Raw genomic sequence first — 24,246 nt, 5'->3', positions numbered from 1 at the left:
TACAACTGATGAGATAGAGTGAAGGTCAGTTACAAAAACAGAGTTGGTTTGGTGTAGGAATCAAGAGAACCAATTAGATTCTATCTCATGAACGCTGACTCCATCTTGTGTTGCCATATATATTCTCCTCCATCTTGTTTTTCTGCAAATCATCCATGGGAAACTCGATGATATAAGCCATCTACTGTTTCATAAATGTAGGTGGATGCAATTAATCAGCATCTCTCAATCCTGGGAAATGAAACCCCAAACCCGCTCATCCCCTTCCCAACTTGACTAAAATTCACTCTTCCACATACCCTATCGCCAACTTGGGAAACCCCAATTTTTCCTCCAATTAGAAATTAGATTACCTAATTTTATATCTTGGCTTGTGTCCTGATTAATTATTTTCTTGTAATTAATTGATTTTATTTGATTGTTTTTTAATTACATAAAAATCTGTCTCACTCTGTATTCAGAGTCTTTGGACTGACTGGGGAGTCCATTGACCCGTTTATTATTCCTGTTTTGCTAATTATATAGCTCAAATTGTTTCCTCAGTTATTATCCATTGTAATAGGCACTTATGGGCAGTGTGGGACAGTGGAAAGGACACTGTTTTGGAGTCAAAGGACCTGAGTTCACATCTTGCCACTTCATCTTTTGGGATCTTAGTTTCCTCATCTATAAAATGAGTGAGGTTAGAATGGCCTTTGAGATCCCTCTAGCTCTAAATTCATGACCTTCCCTGTCCATCTTTGCCAGCTGAATTACTCTCTATCCTTTAAAGGCCAACACAAATGCTCTCTCCTCCAGGAGGACTTCCTTGATTTCTCAGGATGGCTACAACCATTCCCCACATGGCTCTTTGTGTTCAAGCCTCCCTAACCATTGAAGATTGTATATTACAGTTACCTGTGCTGGTGTCTTCTCTCCTAGCAAAAACCTCATGCACAGGCTCATCATGCTTTATGAACTTTTGTGGGGGGGGGGGTGGAGAAGTAAAGAGGTGGGGGAGTACAGTTCATTAAGCAGATGTATAAAAGAATCAGTAAGGCCAAGGCCCTACTAGGCTGGACCTAGTTGAGTCTACATTCCTTAGATTTCTGATCCTTGCTGAGGCAATCACCTGAAGACTTGGGCAAAGTCAAGGCATCCCTCAGCCCTAGGTAGCCCCTGGTCCTCCTTGCCTTCCAGCTCCTCCTCTTCTCCACAGTACCTTGATTTGTTGCTGTAGCCTCTTCAGGGTCTTGACAAGCTCGCTGTTGTTTTTGTTGGCATGATCCAGTTGGATTTCCATTTCGTTCAGATCTGTCTCCATCTTCTTCTTGAGCCAGAGAGCCTCGGCCCGTCCCTTGGCCTCAGCCTCCAGGCTGGCTTGCAGGGACTCGATGGCTCGTTGGTGGTTCTTCCTGCCTATTTAAACAAGAACAGCTAGTCCAGCTCTAGACTGCAAGCCTATGTAAGCCTCCTCTAGAAGAGGAGGCCTCTCATATACCTGGTTGATTAATTGGGGGAGGAAAGAATGAAAGAATACCCAGCCTCAAACTGGTCAGCTCAGCTCTGTAACATAGCAGGACAATGAACTGCACCTTGGTTTTGTGATGGGTGTCTTGGGTTGTCTATGATTCTAGTTGTCACAAAGGGTTTCATTAAATTCTCAAAATAAAATAACTTTTAATTCATTTTATTTAAAAACTGTGCCACATAATGTACTGTATAATTGACCCTGCCATGGACCTGAGTGGATGTCTAGGGTATAGCCCTCTGATCCCAGAGCCATCTCTCACAATGGCTATACAGATAGCACTTTGAGATGGGGTAAGGAGTAACTTTTGTTTATGAGTATTGGGGTGGGGTGGGGTGGGGTTACAAAATAAAACAAATAGTGTGTTACAACTTCAAAAGGGTCAGGAATCCCTGGCCAAGCAGCTCCTGTGGCTGCTAGTCAAGCATGTAAGACAGCGTTCCAATGTGGACAACTTGGAAAATAGTATTCTTCTCCAAATCACAACATCTATTTTCTGTAAACTAAAAAAAAAAAGTACTAGGAACATGTCCAGACGTTTCTTAAAGCAGGAAAACTACTTTCTTGGGTCACTGTACTGAAGTGAACTATGCCCAAATCAAAAGTTGCATTTTATTTTAGCCAAAGTTAGTCCTTTCCCATGAGCAAAGGAAAGGAGGTTTTTCCCCCAGTGGAATTGCTTTGAAGAACCTGTCTTACATCCTATGCATTCCCCCTTACCTTGTAGCTTCAAATTCTTCTTCCTTCTCATGGATTCTCCTATCAATGTCAGCTTTGACTTGAGCCAATTCCAGCTGAATGCATATCACTTTACTCTCTTCCACCTGCCAGAAAATATACAGTGTCACTTGTAATGGGCCAGGGACTCAGTTGCTGGTACTTGGCACGCAGAAAAGGAGGCTCCATCATCCAAAGGAGCTGCCTGAGTGATTACCTCCAGGGAAGACTCAGCTTCCTCCAGGGCCACCCGTAACTCTTCCTTCTCAATCTCTAACTTCTTTTTCAACTTCTGAAGTTCATGTACATTCCGTCCTCCCTCACCCAGCTGGTCAATTAAGTCTTTGATCTCCTCTGAAAAGGAACATTATCATCATTGACACTGTCAATGGTTGGTATAGCCTTGACCTTCAAAGAGCTCATTTTGCTCAACACACATGACATTATCTTTTCCATGGATCTCTGCTCCTGTTGCAGGGAGGAAAAGCTCTGGCAGGCCCCATAATAAGATCATCGATCCAGAGCTAGAAGGGACTTCAGAAGCTATCTAATCCAACCGGAGGCCCAGGGATGTTTACTGACAGGCAAGTCAGCAAGTGTCAGAAATGGGATATGAACTCTTGTCCCCTGACCCCAGAGCTTGACTTTCCAAGATAGAGAGGCTTCCTATAGGGCTTAGCAGCAGATTGTCAAAGGATCTTAGATCTAGAGCTGCTTGCTTGTAGTCGCAGACAGTAGTGAGTAGCAGAGTTGGGATTTGAATTCAAGTTCTTCTAACCCCAGAGTCTCTGGTCTTTCCTCTGTATCATGGTGACTCCAAAGATGGAAAGGCTTCTTATTGGAGGCTAGCAACAGATTGTCATAGGTTTATCAATCCAGACATAGAGGGGAATTTGGCTATCATCTAGTCCAATGCCATCATTTTACCAAGGATCAGTTTAGACCAGGTCAGAGAGGCTTATCCTCAGAAGACTAGCCAGAAGATGGTGATTCCCTTGAGGCCCTGGCAATTCACAGAGACCCTGTATTAGGGAAGACAAGGGTCATTTCTGTGTCAAATGAGAAGAGCACTCACAATGGTGCAATCATAGATTCCTGAGTTATCAAAGCGGGCTACCTATTATCATCATTATTAGAAAGAATAATTGCGCTGAAGTTCATCATCGAACAAAGATAAGGGTGCCACTCTCATCTTCCTGTGCTGGAAAACCCCCATTACATGTAATTCTGTTGGAATCAATAGAATTGATAGCTTTGAAGCCTACTTCAGAAAACTTCCATTATACTACTCTATTTAACACAATAAATCAAATGTCATTACAACAAACTTTAAAGAAATATCTTAATTCACAGGTTACGTTGGAATTTTGCTATGGCCTACCACTCTCTCTTTTAATTTTATTAATTTTATTATTTTATTAATTTTATTTATATTTTATTTATATTTTATATTTTAATTTCTATTTTATTTTATTATTTATTTTATTTATCAATTTTATTTGTTAAATTGTGAACTTCAGCAAATGTATAGGGGACAAAGCCAACAAATATTAAACTATCAATTTTTGATGTTTCTCCTATAACTCTGGGATCTTTGAAGAACTATGTGTATGTTGTTGATCTATGTGCATGTGTTGTCATTTAGGTACAATGATAAAACGAAAGAAGCATTCATCATTGGGCTTAGAATAGACTTGGGTTCAGTGTCTCTGATATTTCCTGAGTCCCCTGTGTTAAGCAATATTCACCAGGGCAAAGTTCCAATGAAATGGGAAAACTGAGATACTTCCTTAAAGCTTGTTGTAATAGTATTTGATCCATTATGTTAAAGCTGTTGTTCAGTCCTTCAGTTGTGTCCGACTCTTCATAACCCCATTTGGGGTTTTCCTGACAAAGATACCAGAGTGGTTTGCCATTTCCTTCTTCAGCTCATTTTATAGATGAGGAAACTGAGGCAAACAGGGTTAAGTGACTTGCCCAGGGTCACACAGCTAGTAAGTGTCTGAGACCAAATCTGAATTCGAGAAAATGAGTCTTTCTCACTCTGGGCCCAGTTCTGTCCACTGAAACCAGCTGCCTCATTACATCAAAGAAGGTAGTATTATGGAAAGAGTTTGGTGTAATGGAGTGCTAGACTTGACGACAGAAGAGACCTAAGTTCAGCTCCCATCTCAGAAACTTATTAGCTATGTCACCATGATGGAAGAACAACCTCTCTGACCCTCAGTATCTTCATCTTTAAAATGGGGATAATGACATCTGTGTTATTCTGGGTAATATGTAAATCTGTTCTGGTGTAGCATATTGGAAAGAGAGCCTTAAAGCCAGAGGGAACTAGGGTTCATTTCCTGACCCTGTCATCTACCGGTTGTGTAACCCTGGGCAAGTCACATAACTTCTCAGGGCTCTAGACAATTCTGTAGGACTTATAAGTTGTAGGTACAGATGCTGACTTGCATTGGTAGAGGGAGCTTCCTCACCTTGGAGTTTCATTTAACTAATTAAATCACAGGTCTAGTGCTATCCTTTTATAAATCTGTCTTACTCCAACTGCCTCACTGTGTTATTGTGAGAATCAAACAAGTTAATGTAAGTAGAAGCAAACCTTAAAGTGCCATATAAATGCCAATTATTATGTTATAGTTGTAGCCAAAAGTCCCCTTTTCCCCCCTTCAAATAGAGACTCAATAGAAGGTACTGAACCCTAATTACAGAGTGTGAAGTTGGTGTCATTGATATTGGTGTCGTTAAGCCTGACAAAACCTGAGGCTGCCCAGGGGACAGGACTTGTCCCAGAGCGTTCAGCGTGCAGCCGTGCCCCCCCCCCCCCGTGCTCTTTCTCTAAGTCCCTTGTAGGTTGTGTTGGCCTTGCCTTGTAATGTCTTGTTCTCTTTCTTCACAGATTCCAGGTGCTCTATGGACTCTTCGTAGGCTGTTTTGATCTTGAAGCTCTCGGTCATGTACATGCGGCACTCCTTCTGGGAGCTGTCCACCTCGACCTGCAGCTCTTTACATTTCTGCTGCCATTCAGCTATCATTTTATCAAAGATCCTTTGCTTCTTGTCCAGGGCAGCAGCAGCAGCAGCAGCAGCAGCATTGGCCTAGAGAAATGAAGCTTGAATTATACTCTTGTTGGGTATGTCTTTTGTTTTGCTTATATGATGACTACATGGGGACCTATAGCCAGGGAAGGATGTGCTGGAGCCAGGTTATACTGGTTAGTGAGAGCCTATTGCTAAATTTTCTTTGTCAGCATGTACATCGTAGAAATCAGCAAATCCTATAAATCAGGGCTTGGTTTACTCTTTTGTTGATTTATAGACTAAAGAAAGTAACAATGAAAATATTAATAATGCAGATTAAATTTAAGTGTGTCATGCATTTTCACAGATCTGGTTGTTAAATTTTTACTAGCACATACCTTTTGTGACAATGGTAATTTTTGGAATAAGAATACAATATATTCTCTCCTAAGACAAAACAACCCAATTTCTCAACTCTTCCTTTTCCATAGTGTGATAATATACACTATTAATAAATTCCTTGAGAGTGGATAGGATTTCATTCCTTGTCTTTCTACCCCTGGTACCTAGCACAATGCATGCATGGCACATAGTAGGCACTCAATAAGTGCTTGTTGATTGACCTACCAGTCAATATGCATCATTATGCAATACACATAAGAACCAATTAATTTTTTTGCTGTCAAACAAAGCTGGTCGTTTCTAGAGTTTATTTTTTCATTTCCCTTTAGTTCTTCACATAATCCCTAAGATTAAGAATGTTAATTTCTGGTTTATCCTAGGTGGATTAACTTCAGCTAAATTCTGTCCAACTGCTCTTCCACGAAGATGAAGTCACCTTTGCTTGTGGATTTTGGAACAGTTACTCTCAAGTGCCTCACTTGTTTTTCACTAGCCACCTACATGACTATGATTATGAAATTCTTTCCTCATTGGATAGGTGCTGGCTGGAAACTGATCTGCCTTAACAGATAGTATGAGGCAATAGCCTTACATTAACCTAAATAAGATCTGTGGGCCCTGCTTAAATATTGAATTACATACCATGGAAAGCTGGCAGATCGTTCTGAAGTGGAGAAGCATGGACACGTAACAATATGAATAGCTGAGAACATCTAAGCACGGGGATAACTTTGGTATTGGAGGGTGGGAAATAAGGGGGACCCCTAATGTTTCCTCCCATTACCAAATGTTGCCTTTATCATAAACATGGTTTCCCATGTCAAGGGGTGCATGGATGATCTACTGAAGAATGGGGATGGCTTTGGTATCAGAGGATAGGAAATAATAGGGACCCCTAACATTTCCTCCCATTACCAAATTTTGCCTTTATCATAAACATGGTTTCTTGTGTGAAGGGGTACATGGATGATCTATTAAAGAATGGGAATGGCTTTGGTATCAGAGAATAGGAAATAAGGGGGACCCCTAACATTTCTCCCCAATTTGATACTGTGAAATGTTACTTTTCTCATAAATGTTGATTTCATGTTTCATAGATAAGGATTGCACAGAAATGAGAACGTATGGATGGGTTGTACCAATGGAGGAAGTACCTATATTGATGAGCTCACAGACCCAGTAAATTACTTATACTTCTTTACACTGAAGTATATAAAACAGATGAAAAAGAATGGCTTATCCAATTTTGAGAATACAACAAGTGAAAAAGCCCAAGGAATTCCTGGAGTGACCACTGGGGGAATTGGAATTCAAGGTTTCTATGTCCCAAGCCTTTATTCAACCCCGTTGGACCCTGCTTCTTCTCAGTAACCTGACTCCTCCCAGGATCCCCCATGATGATGCCGTGTAATCTTTTCCCCAGGCAGAAGCTCAGCTGAGCCTCTTACCTTCTCCAGATCAATGGTGAGATCTTCTACTTCTGCTTGGAGCCTCTGTTTGTTTTTCTCCAGGGAGGCAGCCCGGGCCTGGGCAGCTTCTGCTGCCTCCTCTGCTTCTTGCAGCCTGGCTGCCAGTTTCCCCCTGTGGGTACAAAGTCCAAGAGAAGTGGTTAGGAATATAAAAGGAGCCATTCCTGCACAAAGGGCTCTATTCTTGTACTTCATCCTGGCCATTGTTTGGAAACAGATCATTTAACCAGAGATTAACTACATCATTGAACAACCTAAAATTTGGTTTTTACTTCTTCTCTCTCCCTCTACTCCATCTCACGGTGGATAGAATGTTGCACTTGGAGTCAGGAAGAGCTTAGTTCAAATCCTGCCTCAGACACTAACTAGCTGTGTGACTCTGGGCAAATCATTTATCTGTGAAATGAGTGGTAGACTAGATAGCCTCTCAGGTTGCTTCCAGGTTGAAAATTATCATCCTTCTAGGGACAACTCAAGGCCCACTACCTCTCTGAAGTCTTGTTGGGCCACTCTTTTCCCTGTTCCCCCTATTCTTTTTCTCCTCTGAAATCATGTAGGCCTGCCTGCCTTTACCACTCATCTAGCATTTAATTATAGAACTATAGTCAGGGCTCCTTCTCCCACCCAAGGCCCAAGACTCACTTGGTCTCCTCCAGCTCCTCTGTTTTCTGAATGGCGTCAGTTTCATACTTGGTTCTCCACATGGTCACCTCTGTGTTGAGTTTGGACATCAGGCGCTGCAGCTCAGATTTGCCCCCTTGCTCTTCCTCCAGCTGCTCCTTTATCAAATCCAGGCATGTTTGGTGTTGGCCAGACTCGCGACAGCAGCACTGTGTGACTGTGGATAGTAGATATATTAGAGAATGTGCCTACCAACTGGTGTTAATCTCTTTCTGGGCCTTATTGGAACACTTAACTTTCTTCTTAACTGTAACTACTTCAGCATGGCCATTGTGTTTGTTTGTTTGTTTTTGCCTTTTTTTTTTTTGCTAGGCAATGGGGTTAAGTGACTTGCCCAGTGTCATGTATCTGAGGCTGGATTTGAACTCAGGTCCTCCTGACTCCAAGGTGAGAGCTCTAGCCACTGCACCACCTAGCTGTCTCCACCCCTTTCTTTCTTTCTTTCTTTCTTGCCTGCTTGCTTGCTTGCTTTCTTTGTTTTTTCAGTGTGGCCATTGTGGACACGTGCGCGCACAAACACACACACACGCACACACACACAGCCCCTCTTTAAGTATTTGAAGGGCTGTCTTGTGTTGGAGGGAAACATGTTCTTTTTGGCTACAGGAGGAGCAAGGGTGATGTTACCAAGAGGAAAACTTAAGGACAGTATCAGGAAAAACCTTCTAACAATTAGGGTTGTCCCAAAGTAGAAGGAGCTGCCTCAGTGAGGTGATGGGCTCCTCTTCAAGGAGAAGCCAGACAAGCACTTGTTTGCTTCATGTGCAGTAGTGAGGATTCCTGTGCATTGGACTAGACTGCCACGGAGGGCCCTTCTAACGCTTAAATTCTGTGATTCTGTGTTTCTGTTTCTCAAGCCTTTGACTCTTCTTCCATCTGCCTGTTGTAGTCTTCTACCTGAGAGGACAGCGAAGTCTTAATCCTAAAGATCTGATTTAGCCAACTCTGGGATTCCTCGTGTTCCCAGCTTAGCTCACTGTTTTCAGCTAGATAAAGAGGAGAGAAAATGAAAAGAGGTCTAGAAGAAAAAGAGACTCTCTGGCAAGTTTCTAAGTTTCCTGAACTGACTTAAAGGAATAGTAGAAGATTAGGAGGGGAATTTGTTTTGTTTTTTTGTTTTTGGCTTGTGATTTCATCGATGTGGAGGAAATCTGGGCATGGAATCCCTTCCACTAATGCAGAGTAGTAGACCTCTAAATATACTCATCTGTAATTATAGTAGCAAAGAGATGACTGGGGCACTAAAAGGTTAAGTGACTTTCCCAAGTTCTCATGGCTAGTATGTGTCAAAGACAGGATTTGAACCCATGTCTTCCTGATTCCAAGGCTGACCCTCTGTCTAATAAGAAATACTGGAATGAATGAATAAGTGAAAAAGGCTTTATTAAAATACTTTCTATATGCAAGACACCATGATATTATAAATATTTACTAATAAATCATAAAGACTTCTCTAATTGAATTGAAATATGGAAAACATTGAGCAACCAGCAACCAAAATTAAACTCTAGCTGAAAGATGATTCTGTGCCAAAAAAATTTCCTGGGAAGAAAGCATAGGTATAATAACCACCTAGGCAATCCATCCTGTCCTCAGGGGTAGTTGGTGAGAGCATACTGAGGAGAAGGATGAGATGGAGGGGAGCCATTCTACACAATATGCTTGCAGTCCCAGAATTTAAACTTACTCCACCAAAGAGGTGACACATAGAGTTTTGAAGGGCCAGAGAAAGAAGCTATTTAAACAGCAAGGAAACTTGGGTTCCAGTTTAGGCTCTTTTAAAAAATATATGACCTCTAACAAATCCTTTAACTTCTCTGAGCCTCAGTATCCTCATCTGTCAAATCACAGACTCTCAGAGATAGAAAAGACCTTCATAGCTATCTGCTCCAATGCCATCATTTGGTAGATGAGGCAACTCTGCCTCAGAGAGACTGCAACTTACCCAAGGTCACATAGCTAATTAGTGCCAGACCTAGCACTGGAGCCTAAATCTTTTATCTTCATGTTCAGTTGTGGTTTTTTCCCACTCCACTGCATCATGCTACCTACCTCACAGAGAGGGTGTGAGGATCCAGTAAGTCTTAGGAAGGGGAGGGAGGAGGAAAGGTAATAAGCATTTATATAAAATGCCTACTATATGCCCAGCACTGTGCTAAACACTTTACAAATATTATCTGATTTGATCCTCACAACATCCTTGGCTGTTAATATCCCCATTTCACAGTTGAGGAAATTGAGAAAACAGAGGTTAAGTGACTTGCCCAGGGTCACACAACTAGTAAGTGTCTGAGGCTAGATTTGAACTTGGGTCTTCCTCACACTAAGTCCAGTGCTCTAACCACTGCACCACCAAAGGCAGCCATCCCTGCCAGGACAGGCTCCATCTCACAAGATTTAACCCTCACTGTGTTCCTTTCCACAGGTGTCCTCTTCACACTAAGAATGTTCTCCTTCCTCACCTCCTCGTAAAGCGCCTCCCCCTCTTTTTTTTCCTTCAAAGTTCAGCTCTGGTGTGATAGCTCTTACCAGAGAAACCTTTCCTGATTCTCCCTAGAAATCACCTTGCCTTCATTTTCTATTTGTTTACCTGCATACACGCTGTTCTGCATCAGAGAAGTATAAGCTTTTCAAGGACAGAGAGTGTTCAGCTTCTGTCTATTTTTTTTTTTGTCTTAGATCCCCAGTGCCTATAAGTATCTGGCATAAACCAAGTGTTTAACAAATGCCTCATGAATTGATAACACACGTGAAAGAAAGCATAGCAGATGCCTTGAAAGATAATAAAAGCATGAGAAAGAACACACATAGATAACATACATAACACAAAGATAATATACATGAAAAGTATAGTTTCACAAACATAGATGTTATTTTTCATATTTTTAGTCTCACTTTTCAGTTCTATGCTATTAAATCCTCTCTCATCACAGATAAGAATTGGATGTGATTTTTTTTTTCCAAGTCCAGGGAAAACCTCACCCCATCCCAACATCTAAGACAGAATTTTCCACCCTGTACCATTCCTTGGATGGATCCTAGGGAAATGACTTTACCTTGAAGCCTGGTTCTGATAGCATTATGTTCTGCTTGGTTTCTCTCCAGTTCGGCCACTTTAGCGTTAGCCTCAGATAGATTGTCTTCCAGCTTCCAGACATGAGCCTCAGCATTCACCTGAAGACAAAGATGGCACTCAGGAGTTAGAAAGGGAGCCCACTACAAAAGGATGAGTTCTTTTGACCTTTTGTGGTAAGTGAAACAGCAGAAATTTGGCATCTTTTCTTTACAATAGGCCAAAGTATGTCTTTCAGGAGTCATGTGGGGGAAACAGAAGATTGAGAGGGGAATGGTTTAGATTAAATAAATAAATGAAAAATTTTAAATATATATAATACATTCAAACTTGAATATGTGGATAATATAAATAAAATAAGAATAAACATGAATCTGCATGTATAATCAGGCCTGAATATATATTCTTGATGTATATTTATATTTTATTCTTATTTATATTCTACTTATATATTTTCAAGCTTGAATACATTTTAAATTCTTGTTTATTTATTGATTTGTGCCTAAATTTTTTTCTTCCATATATATGTGTGTGTGTGTGTGTGTGTGTGTGTGTGTGTATACATATATATATATATCAATTGAGAAGGAGTCCCTTCCAAAATAGATAAATTCGAGCCCTAATATATATTTTATTTTTATTCTTATACATTTATATATTATAAATAATTTATTTGTTTAACCAAAAAGTATTACTTCTAATGCTCTCTTTATTGTATGTGTATATATTTATAAATGTACATGCATGTATACATTCATACATACAAATGCATACACAAATGCATTTCTATATAGCCAGAAAGAGTCCCTTTATAATCAATAAATTCAAGCCTTAATATACATTTTTATTTTCTTTCTTATTCATTTATATATCATATATAATTTGTTTAGCCAAAAGGTATTCCCCAGGATGCTCTCTATATAATATATACATATGCATGCATGTATAAATTTATACATGTACATATGTGTATACATTTGCATATATACATGTGTTTATATGTAGCCAGATGAAAGCCTAATGAGCAAATTCACCTTTCTTCTCTGCTCTGGCCTAAGCAGGCTCACAGCTGAATTCACTTGCTTAAATTGCTCCCTCCCTGAGTCCTTTCCCTTCCTAGTTGGAAACCTGAACTACCTGATGGCTTCCTATGAGTAGCTATGGCAGCTATGCTATGCAGTCTATGCAGACTCCCATCTACCTAAAATCTTATGGAACTGGTACCGTTTGACTGACAGCTTCTGAGGCCTGGGAAGACCTTCTCTCCAAAGAGAAAGGGCCATGGGACACCTGCATGCTTCCTTTGGAGCCAACCCATGTTCTCAGTCCAAGGTTTAGGGGATGAGGAAGATGCCCAGTGTTGCCTCACCTTGGATTTCTGGACAGCCTCCATGCTGGCACTGAGGTCATCAGTCTCCGCCTTCACGACCTGCTTGTCCTTCTCCAGTTTGGCCTTCACCCTCTGGAGGTTCTCCACGTGCTCGGTGAGCTCAGCCATGGAATCCGTGCACTTCTTGCGCAGGGTAGAGGCAGTGGCCTCACTCTGCAAGGCTGCCTCTTCCAACTCCCTGCGAAGCTTCAGGAGCTCCACCTCCCACTTGCGGTTCTGCTCGATCTGCAGCAGGGATAGAACAGAAGATTCGGAAGTGAGGCAAAAGTAAAATTAACTGAAATCTGGGAGCTTCACGCTTACTGCTATTTCCTCTCCCCATCCCCACCACACCACACTCGGAGTATTGTGTTCAGCAACGGGGTCCATAAGCTGAAGAGTATCCACAGAAGGTCCCAACCACGACTTGAGTAGGTACCATATGAAAGAAATGGGCATCTTTAGCTTGGAGACACAGGATGGGACGCGGTAGCCATCTTCAAGCTGGAGGAGGGACTACATGAGCTCCGTTTAACCCCCAGGGCAAAAGCAGGAGCAATAGGTGAAAGTTGTCAAGAAGCCAATTTAGGCTTGATGTGAAAAGAAATTTCCTCCCAGTCAAGGTTTTTTATAAGTAGAATGGGCTACCTTAGAAAGTAGGGACTTCCCTTAATGAGCTCTTCAAGCAGAAATTCAATGACCATTTGTTGGGGATATTGGGGCGTGTGTGTGTGTGTGTGTGTGTGTGTGTGTGTGTGTGTGTGTGTGTATTTTGCAGAGGGGTGGAAGGTATTTATTGGATAGATGGACACTCTAAAAATTTTATGACTCTAATTTGGCTGGTTATTGTACTAGCAATGTGTGACTTAAATCTGTTTAACATTCATTCATTCATTCATTCAGCAAATGCTCACTGAGCACCAATGCACAAGGCACCATACTAGGCTTACACCATTGAAAATATGAATACATCTAGATGTGCTAGCTTATAAAATGCAGTAACATTTTGACCTTGGAGAGTGCTTCTCTCTAAGGAGCTCAGAGTTCCAGACCCACTTCATTCTCCCATTACCCTCCAGCGGAAGGGATAGAGGCAAATAATATCATTGACATTGTATAGTTGAGGTAACTGAGGCACGAAACTGTTAAGGAAAAGTCAGTGTGGAGCCGGGCCTGGGACCCACATATGTTGAGCTGAAGCCTTTCACTGTTGGGCTCAAGTAAACTACAGTAACAATTCATCCAAGAGGTTAAGGTAGAAATGTCTATTACTAAGCACTCAGGAGGCGACCTTGGTACAGCCCGTATTCTTTCCTTTGTGACCTTAGGGGTCAATTCCAGGAAAGCAGTAATAGGGCTTGTGATGAAGCACTCAGACACTGTGCGCTTAAAATGCCAAGTACTAAGGTGGTCCTACTAGTTATATTTTTTTAATGAAAAAAATTGTGTTTTAAATCTAAAGATGATGCTCCTGACCCATTAGGTCAGTAGATCTTTCCAACCAAAGAGAAAACACTGATATGCTTCGTCTTTCCTAAGGCCCTGTTTTTGTGAGTCAGCTGGTCAAGATTAATGGTGTACGTATTGTGTGAGTCTATAGACACATAAGAGCCAACTAGCTCACACTGAGATCAGACCCATAACATTGACCTCATTAGACCTATGCCCCAACCAAATGAGTTACAGACAAATGAAGACATGGTTGGTTCATCAATTGGCTTCACACCAAGAAATTTTTTAAAATTAAAAATTAAATTAAATTAAAAAAAAATTTAAGAAATTTTTAAAAAACTGGTCCTTGACCTCTCTCTAACACATCAGCATTTTTACAACCTGAACTCTAGGGTGGGTCGGGGGAAGCGTATGTCCTTCTCTGTCCACCTGAGCAGAGGTGGCTCCTCCAGCTTCTTCCAGCCTGTCACTGAGGTCTTCAAGGTCCCGTTGTTTCTTCTCCTATGAAAGCATTTGGGGAAAGAGCCTTAGTGATATGACCCCTCTGTGAATATCTCTTTGGGTCGCCAGCTCCTAGAGAGCAAGGACTATATTTTAGGTCAGTTTGATGTACTGCCATGGCTGTTAGAGACATTTCAATAAATGGGAATTCATCAGTCCCTTCTATTAGCTTGAGTGAATAAGTCTTAGTTCCACAGTAAATTCAGGGATGCAGTTAACTTGGGAATATACCCAAAGTCCTTAGGTTCTGGGGACTCAGTGAATAAGTGGACTCTTTCAATCAGTTCTAACTCCAATAGTGCTTTTTTTGTCTTGTTTTGTTTTCTTGCCAAGTGCTTTTCCTTTTCTTCCTCTCCCGCCTAGCCTGGTATACTGGACCCAGCTCAGCCAAGGCTAACAAGGCCCTTCTCCATTTCTTGGCCGGACCTAAGCTGCAGTTCACTTACAATAGCTGGATTTTAGACTTTCTTAGCACTTCTGCCAGAGAGTGAGAACTTTTTGCTATTTACCTTTGCTCTCAAGCCCTCTCCGCTTCTAATTCTTCTTCCAGTTCCTCAATCCGGGCCTGGCAGATGCACAAACAAGAATTTCATCTTTGTCACATGAAGTTAAACTAGATCAGCCCCAACTGTTACAAGAAGATAACACAGTACAGGAACACAGTACATACACTATCAACCTCAATCAATAAGGTAAAAGATGAGGTTGGGAGGGAGTTAAGAAACATGCCAACTGCTCAAAAATGAGATGTTTCCTTTGCATTAGAGGTATCAAATTTGCCACAAGCAGCCTGGAGGGATCTGTTTCTATCTGAGTTTGACAACACTGCTCTGGGTAGCCAGGTGGTACAGTGGATTGAATGCTGGATGGGGAGTCAGGAAGACTCATCTTCCCGAGTTCAAATTCGACCTCAAACCTTACTAGCTGTATGATCATGGGCAAATCACTTTACCTGCTTGCCTCAATTTCCTCATCTGTGAAATGAGCTGGAGAAGGAAATGGCAAACCACCCAAGTATCTTTGCCAAGAAAATCCCAAATGGGGTCACAGAGAGTTAGGCATGACTGAAAAATGACTGAACAACATTCCCTCTCCCATCTCAGTATATCCCATCCCTGGAATATTGGCCTTTCTCACCTTCCCCTCAAGGTTCAGCTCAATCACCACCTCCTCCGAGAGACCTTTCCTGATTACCTCTGGACCTACTTTGTGTTTATTACATAGTGACTATTTACCTATTGTGTATTCTTGTGTATGTTGTTTTCTCTCAATAAAATATACAGACAATTCTCGCTTTACACAAATTCTCATTATGCAAATTCAACTTTATGTAAAAAATTCAGAAAGAAATTGGCCTTCCAAAACACACCTATCTTAACTTTATTGTATGGTACTATATTCTCTCTCTCTCTCTCTCCTCTCTCTCTCTCTCTCTCTCTCTCTCTCTTCTCTCTCTCTCTCTCCTCCTGGCCCTCTGCTTGGCTTTCCAAGGCCTCCCTACTCCCTCTCACTTCCTCCCCCCCCCAAAAAAAAACCACCAAAAAAACCCTCCAAGTGAAGGACTCACAGATCAGGGTCTTGGCTGTGTCAAGAGAAAAGATTTTTGCCCTGCTCTGCCCACCTTCGGCCCTGTCCTGCCTCATATGTCTGTCTTCCATCCCTCTGCACTGGGGTATCTGTTTCACCCATCATTTCCTGTCTGTGAATATGCCCAGCCACAATATGTCTGCCCTACCCTTCTTCCTCTCAGTTCCTGCCCCATCCTTCCTCATCAATTCTGTCCCCACTTGTCCTTCAACCCTGTGCCCGGCTCCCTCCCTCCTCAGGCAGTTAGGGCCCCCTTCCTGCCTTCTTCCATCTTCCCCCTTCCTCATATCCTCTGACAAATTCTAATTAGGTAAAAGTCGCTTTGCATAGAGGTCTGCGGAATGGTCCACTTAAGTAAAGGGAGAACTGTCTGTAAACTACTTGAATGCAGAGAGTGTTTAATTTTGTCTTTGTGTTCCTAAGCAACTTGTACAGTGCCTGGCATACAGTAGGCACTTAATACGTGCTTGCTGAGTTGAATTCTTACAAGAATGGAGGATGAACATGGAAGGAGGAATGAAGGAAGGAAGGAAAGAAGGAAAAACTTATCAAGTACTTACTACTGTGCTAAATGTTTCACAACTATTATCTTATTTGATTCTCACAACCACTCTGGGAGGTAGTTCATTTATTATCCTCATTTTACAGTTGAGGAAACTAAGGCAGACAGAGTTAAGTTATTTGCCCAGGATCAAACAGGTAATAAGTATCTGAAGCTGGATCTGAACTCAGGTCCCTCGTGGCTCCAGGTTCAATGCTCTGTCCACCAGCTGCTTCTAATATGAGCCAAGTTTGGGTGGGGCTTTGGACTTTGGACACAAGCTGAGAGACATACATGTTTGCCAGCTTTTCCTGGGCTTACGATCATAGGTCTAGAGCTAGGGGAGACTTGAAAGGCCAACTTGTCCAAACGCTTCAATTTATAGATGAGTTTCTCCAACCACTGAGAAAATTTCAAGGTAAAAAATGTTGCAGTGGGCCCTACTCTTGGCCATGGGTCATGCAGCCTGGCTATTACCTCTCACCTCTGCCTCTCAAGACAGTTCAAATCCTACTTTCTGGAGGAGGCCTTTGCTAGCCCCACACACTGCTAGTACCTTCTCTCTGAGAGTATCTTCCATTTACACTGTAGTTATTCACATGCTGTCTCCCCCATCAGAATGTAAGCTTCTTGAGGGCAAGGTCCATGGTTTTTTCTTTCTTGGTATCTCCAACACTTAGCACAGTGCCTGGCACATACTAAATGCTTAATAAATATGATCATTGACTGACTTACAGACTGAATCCCATGGATTAAAACAAATGATGTAGAGAAGGAAAAATAAAATTATTCAGGAGGGATCTGGGCTTCTCTTTTCTCTCCATACCTGGTGTTCTTTCAGTTTCCTCTGCAGTGTGGAATTCAGAGATTTCTCATCCTCATATTTGGAGTTGACAGAATTGATTTCCATGTCTCTCCTAAGGAGAAAATAAAACAAAGTAAATGTCAGAGGTAGGATTTCACTTTTAGGAAAGGTATCCAGGGCCAGAAAAGAATTCAGAAGGGGGTCTTGGGGGACCAGGGGAGAGGAAAACAGGCCAGAACTACTCCTCTTCTTGTCACTGAAAGGATGTTCTTCCTCCTTCTTCCCTCTGAGGGACCTTACTAGGCAAGTGTCTTCTCATCCTATGGGTCAGTCAGACCCTTTAGCAAAATCCTCAGCTCTCACTTAATGTGAAAAGATTATAAAATGTTTTACCTGTGAATTGGTCTAATCATTCTGGAAAGTAATTTGAAATCATGCTAAAATAGTGAATAAAAGATCTATGTCCGTAGACCCAGAGATTCCGCCATTAGGCATATTCCCCAAGGATGTCAAAGACAGAATAAAGGTCCCAGGTATACCAAAATATTCATAGCAGCCCTTTTTTTTTTGTAATAGTAAAGAATTGGAAACAAAGTAAATGTCTGTCTTTGGGGAACAACTAAACAAATTGTGGTAAATGTAGTAGAATATTATTCTTCTGTAAGAAACAATGAATGTGATGAATGCAGAGAGGTATGGAAAGACTTATATAAACTGATGCCAAGTGAAGAAAGTAGAACCAGGAAAACAATATACACAATGACCATAACACTGAAAATGAAAAGACAACCACAAAACTGATTGTTCTGATAGTTCCTAAGAAGAGATAAGAAAATATATCCTCCCCCCTCCATCTTTGCAGAGGTAGGGGAGTATGGGTATGGAACGTCACATATACTGTCAGACTTGGTTTTGTATATTGCTTAGTTTTGTTAAACTGTCTCCCCCCCCCAACCTTTTTGTGTTATGTTACAAGGGATACCTCTAGGTAGGGGAGAATGAAGGGATCTTTTTAGAAATGAAGGCACTGTAAAAGCAAAAGAGATTAAAAAATTTTAAATGTTTCCAACATGTTGTCAGCTTTTCACCGAAAAGTATATCAGTGAGTCCTGCATTCAGGTGATAGGTTTTAGAAATTAGAGGCCAAAAGACATGGTTACTCCTCTGACCAGTTCAGCTGGAAGATGGTATGAGGAGACAGTGGCGTGGTGGAAGGAGGATTTAACATCGAGTGTGTGGTCTGAGGGCAGATTTGAACTCAGGTCCTCCTGACTTCAGGGCCAGTGCTCTATCTACTGCACCACCTAGCTGCCCCCATTCAGTAAACACTTTAAAAATATATCTATCTATCTATCTTTCTATCTATCTATCTATCTATCTATCTATCTATCTATCTATCTGTCTATCTAATCTATCAATCTCCCTATCCACTGCTAGAGTAAATTGTACTTAAAAGGCACATACTTCTTAACCACCTCCTCCAGATCCAGCTTAGCTCTCTCCATCTCATTAAGGTTATCAATGGTCATCTTCAGGTCCCTCTCAGCTTTCCGGTGGGCTTTCTCTACCTCAGCCTGTATCTTCTTTTCTTGTTCCCAGTTGTCTTCCAGCTGTGAAGACAAGAAAGTCGGGGCAGCTAGGTGGTGCAGTGAATAGAGCTCTGGCCTTGGAGTCAGAAGGACCTGAGTTCAAATCCAGCCTCAGACACTTAACACTTACTAGCTGTGTGACCCTGGGTAAGTCACTTAACCCCAATTGCCTCACCAAAAAGCAAAAAAAAAAAAAAAAAAGACAAGAAAGTGAAGAGAAGGTGGGGGAAGGAAATCAGAGACAAAAATGAGAAAAAAACTGACAGGCGAAAAGCATACACACTTGGTTGTTCAGCCAAAATACCATCACAAGTACTGGGGGAATAAGTTAGGCCTCTCCACCTCCTACATCACTTCCCCCAAACAGGAATGGGGACTTCCAAGAATTCCACACCACTTGGGTCTCACCTCATGGATCTGGGTGCCAGGTTTGCTGTTATTTTTCATTAGATGATTCACCTTGTCCTCCTTGGTTTGTAGGTCTTGAAGAGTTTTCTGGAAGGAAAGAAATCCCCAGATGAAGCTGATGAGGGAATGAGTATGCAGAGGCAAAGGCCTCAATCTTTTGTAAGGAGCCCCTTCCAGAAGGGTTGGAGGTAGTAACCACTGACTTAATCGATGCTGATCCTGGGTAGCAAATCCTGGGTTATTTTGCCAATGTGGAATAGAGTCAGCGACTCCTGAAAGCCAACCTAAATTCAAATAGCTTATTGAGGCTATATATAGCATATATAGATATATAGGACTGGAGCAGAAAGAAACCTCAGAAGCCATATAGTCCAATATCCTTATTTTCCAATTGAGGAAATTGCGACCCAAGGAAGTTCAGTGACTTGCCCAATGTCTCACAGGTAATATCAGAGGTAGGATTTGAACCCAGATATTCTGGCTGCAGCACCAGCACTGTTTTATTAGTATTGAGTCTCTGCTCTGCTGAACACTTATGTAGTGGCTTTAAGAGAAGAAACGCTTTACCCTGCATTGTCAGAGACAAATGGAGGTCATCAGAGTTCACCATACAGCACTGCCGGACTCTGGAATACTTCTATAGGTGCAACACTAGGAGGTAGCAGCCTTCAGAAAGTTGGTGAGTCTCCTACTTAAGTGGCCTCCTATCCCCCTTAAAAAGCAAGGGATATTTGGAATGAAACTTGAAAGTAACCCAGCCTAAGTCTGCCATATGGAATGTCAGGCCTCATACATCACTTAGTTCTCAGTCAATGAAGGGTGAGAACCAGTCAAGTATATATTTCTACCTGGTGAAGCTCCTCCAGATCCCTCTTCTCCTTCTGGAGCTTGGCAATGGAGTCTTCTTGGAGGGAGAGGTCACCACTCAGGGTTCGTACTTTGTGATCCAAGGCCTACAGATTGGGGAGGGGAAGATATTGACATTATAGTGGGAAGTCATCCCATCTCTAGGAATGTGAAAAGATACAAGATAATGCCTAAGCCCAGTCCAATCACAAATCAATGGGTTAGCCATCCGTAGCTTCTCATATGGACAGGTAAGGCAGGCATATCAAAGGCCAAGTGGTTCTAAGACTTGTAGGCCAAAAACCAAATTCTTATCTCGAGTCTTGGAGAAGCATCAAGGAGTCTCCAGGAGAATGGGCTTCTCATATGGACAGGTAAGGCAGGCATATCAAAGGCCAAGTGGTTCCAAGACTTGTAGGCCAAAAACCAAATTCTTATCTCGAGTCTTGGAGAAGCATCAAGGAGTCTCCAGGAGAATGGGTTTATTTCCAGAGGCAGCAACTTTATAACAAGAACTGAAGAGCACATTTAAGGAGGAATCTACTGGGCTAAAGAAGAGGGAATGAGTAAGACTTTAGGCAGGAGAGAGCTTTGCTGATTGGAAGAGTTCTCCATATTGAGAGGACGGAGTCCTAGGGACTAAAGGGAAGCCATATTTGTTTGTGGCAGCACGGGAAGGACAACAGTCCCAACATGACATGGAAGAAAGAGCAGTGGAAGAAGGCAATCTCAGGCAAGGGGCTGAATAGCCAGCCTTGGCTTAGAGGCCTCATCCATACATTTACCCAGGGCTCTGACTAGCAGTTTTCACTTTAGCTTTGAAGAATGAGGCTTTAGATATGGTGCCTGATTGGAATTGGGGAGAAGGGGGAGCAGGGTGTCTTCGGGCCCTGAGTGAGAGTCAGCATTGCTGACAATGTTGGTGAATTCCTCCTATACCTGTTTCTCCTTCTCTGTCTTAGCCAAGGTAGTTTCTACGCCCTCAAGGTCCCGTTTCAAGTCACTTATCTCCCCTTCCAGCTTTCGCTTTTTGGCAGTAGGGAAGCTGCAACGCCTTCCTCCTCCTCCAGCCTCTCCCTCATGTCTGAAATTTGGCTCTCCAGGTCCATTTTGGTTTTCTTCATCTGAGTGAGGCGTTCCTCTGCATCTGAGAGGTTTTCTTGTTCCTAAGGAAGGGAAGGGGTTTCTGTAAAAGGGAAGGAGTTCCTAAAGGATCTCTAAACACCTTATCAATAGAGATGATTTCTGATTTGGCAGCAGATTTGTGGCATCCTGGTTCTGTAGAAGTGGGTATTGAAGGAAAAAGGCATTCATGTCTTTGGTTCCCCTTGGTAAGACACGGGAGAGGAAGCAGGGCCTAGCGGCAAGAGCCTAGGGCTGCGAATCAGAGGATCTGAGTTCTGGCTGTGGCCCTGTCATTGAATAACTATGTGAACTTAGATCACAGTTCTTTGGGCCTGTTTCCTCCCCCATGAAATTAGGATAGTAAATGGGGATATCTACTTCATGGGGTTGCTTTAGGGATCAAATGAAGAAAATAGATGTGAAAGTACTTTCAGAAGCAAAAAATAAAAAAGTAGCCTACTAATTAATTGCCTGCTCAGTGACCTTGACTATGTCATCCATCTTATCTAGGCCCCAGTTTCCCCTATTCTAAAATAGGGTTTATAATACCACTTCTAATTCACAGAGATATAGTAAGGATAAAAGTGAGATAACATTTCTGAGAAAGTTATGGGGGGAAAATCATACACATGCCAGATATTAAAAGGTTTAGGGTTGGGTGGGGATTGGACCCAACTTTATTTTTATTAAGAGCGTTACTGTACCATTTTACATCTGATTAAGAGACAGTGTAGTATAATGAATAGAGAGCTGGCCTCAAAGCTGGGATGACCTGGTTCAAGTCCTGCCTCAAACATATATTGGTTTTGTGACCCTGGACAAGTCGCTTCACCTCTTAGTATTCCAGGCAACTCTCTAAGAGTGTAAGTTGTAGAGAAGGTGCCGCCCTGTGTTGGTAGAAGGATGTTCCTCGTCTGGGAGTTCTCTACAGCAATGAAATTATAGGTCTCATCTCTATCCCTATACAACCAATTATCACTTAACTGACAGATAGGGAACATATCTGTCTAAATCATTCATCCAGGGTCTGGCATGGTGCCCATGCAAAGAAATGCTTAATGAAGACTTTTTATGTTTCTTTCATAGGGATGCTATGGCTCCCAAGCTGAGGTGGCATTGCCTTAGGGTGGAAGGAAGGCAAGGGAAACTTCCCATTAGTCACATTTGCTAATAGACCAGTGTGATACAGCTTCTCAGAAAAGCTTCCTCTGTCCTCATCTCTCTATTCTTCACACTGAGTGACTAATTGTCTGGCATAACTACGACCCTGGAGATTGGGAAGAACGATGGTGCCTTCTCTTAGCAACGCCTTCTGCTCCCTATCCCTTAGCTCACGCACTGCCTGCAGCTGGATGGTTAGGTCATTCTCCTGGCTGAGTGCAGCTGTTTTTTCTTCCAGTTCCTTGACTTTGGTGACCAGCTCTTCCTCCTTGGCCTTCATCTCCCCTTCCTGCCGAGCCACATTCAGAAGAGGCTTTACCTGTGAGACAAGCCATGCCCATTATGGGGTTAGAGAGGTAATTTCCTCCAAGGAACCAGATAATTTTCATCAGCTGGCTCAATTTGACCTTAATTTACACTACTCTTGGTTCCACAGAATTGACCTCAGCCAAAAGAGGTCATGCTTAAAGTAAAAATACCCAAATAATTGTTCTTAAGTCATCTATGTGTCCTGGGAATGTTTCTGAGAAGAGTTTTGTTTTTAAGAACTGAATTTCAGGAAATACTAAGTAAGGTTGGGTTCATCCAAAGTTGAGTCTAAGACCCAATAATAGCACCTAACAGGCTATGTGCCTAAGCTGCTTTTACATTCTCAGATGGAAGAGCCTATCTTGAAATCCACCAATACTTTGGACATGACTGTTCTGGACCTTCCACTTATTTATATCTTAATATATAAGCATCAGTGTGGCAGAGGATGTCAGACCTGGGTTCAAGTCTTATGTCTAATATATATTATCTCTGGAACTATGTACCAGTCACTTAACCTCTCATAGTCCTCTGGCAATACTCTATAAGTTATAAATGAGTAGCCAGGCTACACTGATGGAAAGAATTTCCACATTGGGAAATCCTCATGCCAGTGAAGAAACCATAGGTCTGGACAACAATAAAAACAAAAAGGCAAATTAATTTTCATATCAAAACACTCTTCTTTGTAAATGCGTTTTATCTGGAGTTGGGCTTGAAATATATACTCTATCAGTCTTTTGCCTCTAAGAGATGTACATTATCTCTGCCTGCCTCCCTCTCCCCAGGAGAAAGACTTTTCCTTATTTCTCGTGCCCCTATTTCCTAGGTTCCCTATGTGGCTAGATAGGAATCCAGACCCTTCCCATTCTCAGTTAAGGGGGAATGACTGCTCATGTTTTAATCACAGGATCACAGAATGTTAGAGCTGGAAGATACCTTAGAACAAGGGTTCTTAACCAGAGCTACAGCTGGTTGTGTTTTTTTTTTTAAACCATTTTGATAACTGTTATTTCATTATAATTGGTTTCCTTTTCAATTCTATGTATTTTTTTATACATTTAAAAGCATTGTTCTGAGAAGGGGTCCATAGGCTTCACCACACTGCCAGAGGGGTCCATTATGTCAAAAAAAGGTTGAGAACTCCTGTCTTAGAAGTAATCTAGTCCACTCATTATTTTATAGAAAAGGAAACTGAGACCCTTCCCTCAATGAGCTCTCTTGTGCACTTATAGGAGCTTGAGCTTGGCTTTGGTGCATGCTTCTCCCCTCACCTTATTGTATAGTTTCCACCAGCCCCAGAATCGAAGCTGCAGGAACTTGCCAATGTTTCGCTGGATGACTTTCAGGCCAAGTCTGCAATGAAACCCAAGGGATTGCATGAGTTGGGGGAGGGAGGGATGGTATCAAGACCTGGGGGAAGGGGAATGGAGAAAGAAGGGAGTAGGTGGCAGGCATTGTCCAGACACGAAGATACATCCTAGAGATGCATCATCTCTCCTTGTTCTGTCTCAAAACTGTGAGCAATGAGTCTGGCGAGACAGGAAGGGAATCAGGACAGCAATCAGAAAAATGCAGTCATCAGCAAGATAAGGGGACAGATGATGAAATGCTAAGTCCATTCCTAGACAGCTGTCAGAGGTTTGAGAAAGGCGGGGCTCTGACTCTAGAGAGTTCA

At 42.0% G+C, this 24,246-nt stretch overlaps 1 protein-coding gene across 1 annotated transcript in view; it reads right to left on the bottom strand.

Moving 5' to 3' along the window:
- MYH16 (myosin heavy chain 16) overlaps nucleotides 1–24,246 on the bottom strand; it is a 75,265-nt gene that overhangs the window by 10,091 nt on the left and 40,928 nt on the right. The window contains 19 exon segments of the mRNA XM_078151739.1: nucleotides 1,202–1,394; nucleotides 2,231–2,334; nucleotides 2,445–2,581; nucleotides 5,100–5,328; nucleotides 7,101–7,233; nucleotides 7,764–7,917; nucleotides 7,920–7,959; nucleotides 10,854–10,976; nucleotides 12,245–12,490; nucleotides 14,126–14,191; nucleotides 14,673–14,762; nucleotides 17,152–17,242; nucleotides 18,595–18,740; nucleotides 19,128–19,214; nucleotides 19,976–20,080; nucleotides 20,913–21,010; nucleotides 21,013–21,139; nucleotides 22,438–22,578; nucleotides 23,843–23,924. Coding sequence (XP_078007865.1) covers nucleotides 1,202–1,394; nucleotides 2,231–2,334; nucleotides 2,445–2,581; nucleotides 5,100–5,328; nucleotides 7,101–7,233; nucleotides 7,764–7,917; nucleotides 7,920–7,959; nucleotides 10,854–10,976; nucleotides 12,245–12,490; nucleotides 14,126–14,191; nucleotides 14,673–14,762; nucleotides 17,152–17,242; nucleotides 18,595–18,740; nucleotides 19,128–19,214; nucleotides 19,976–20,080; nucleotides 20,913–21,010; nucleotides 21,013–21,139; nucleotides 22,438–22,578; nucleotides 23,843–23,924 — 2,392 coding nt within the window.

Source organism: Phascolarctos cinereus, unplaced genomic scaffold (assembly GCF_003287225.1).
Source record: "Phascolarctos cinereus isolate Bilbo 61053 unplaced genomic scaffold, phaCin_HiC Scaffold_4;HRSCAF=312, whole genome shotgun sequence".
Taxonomy (NCBI): Eukaryota; Metazoa; Chordata; class Mammalia; order Diprotodontia; family Phascolarctidae; genus Phascolarctos; species Phascolarctos cinereus.
Note: the sequence above shows the minus strand (reverse complement) of the source record. Positions and strands in the feature narration are given on the sequence as shown.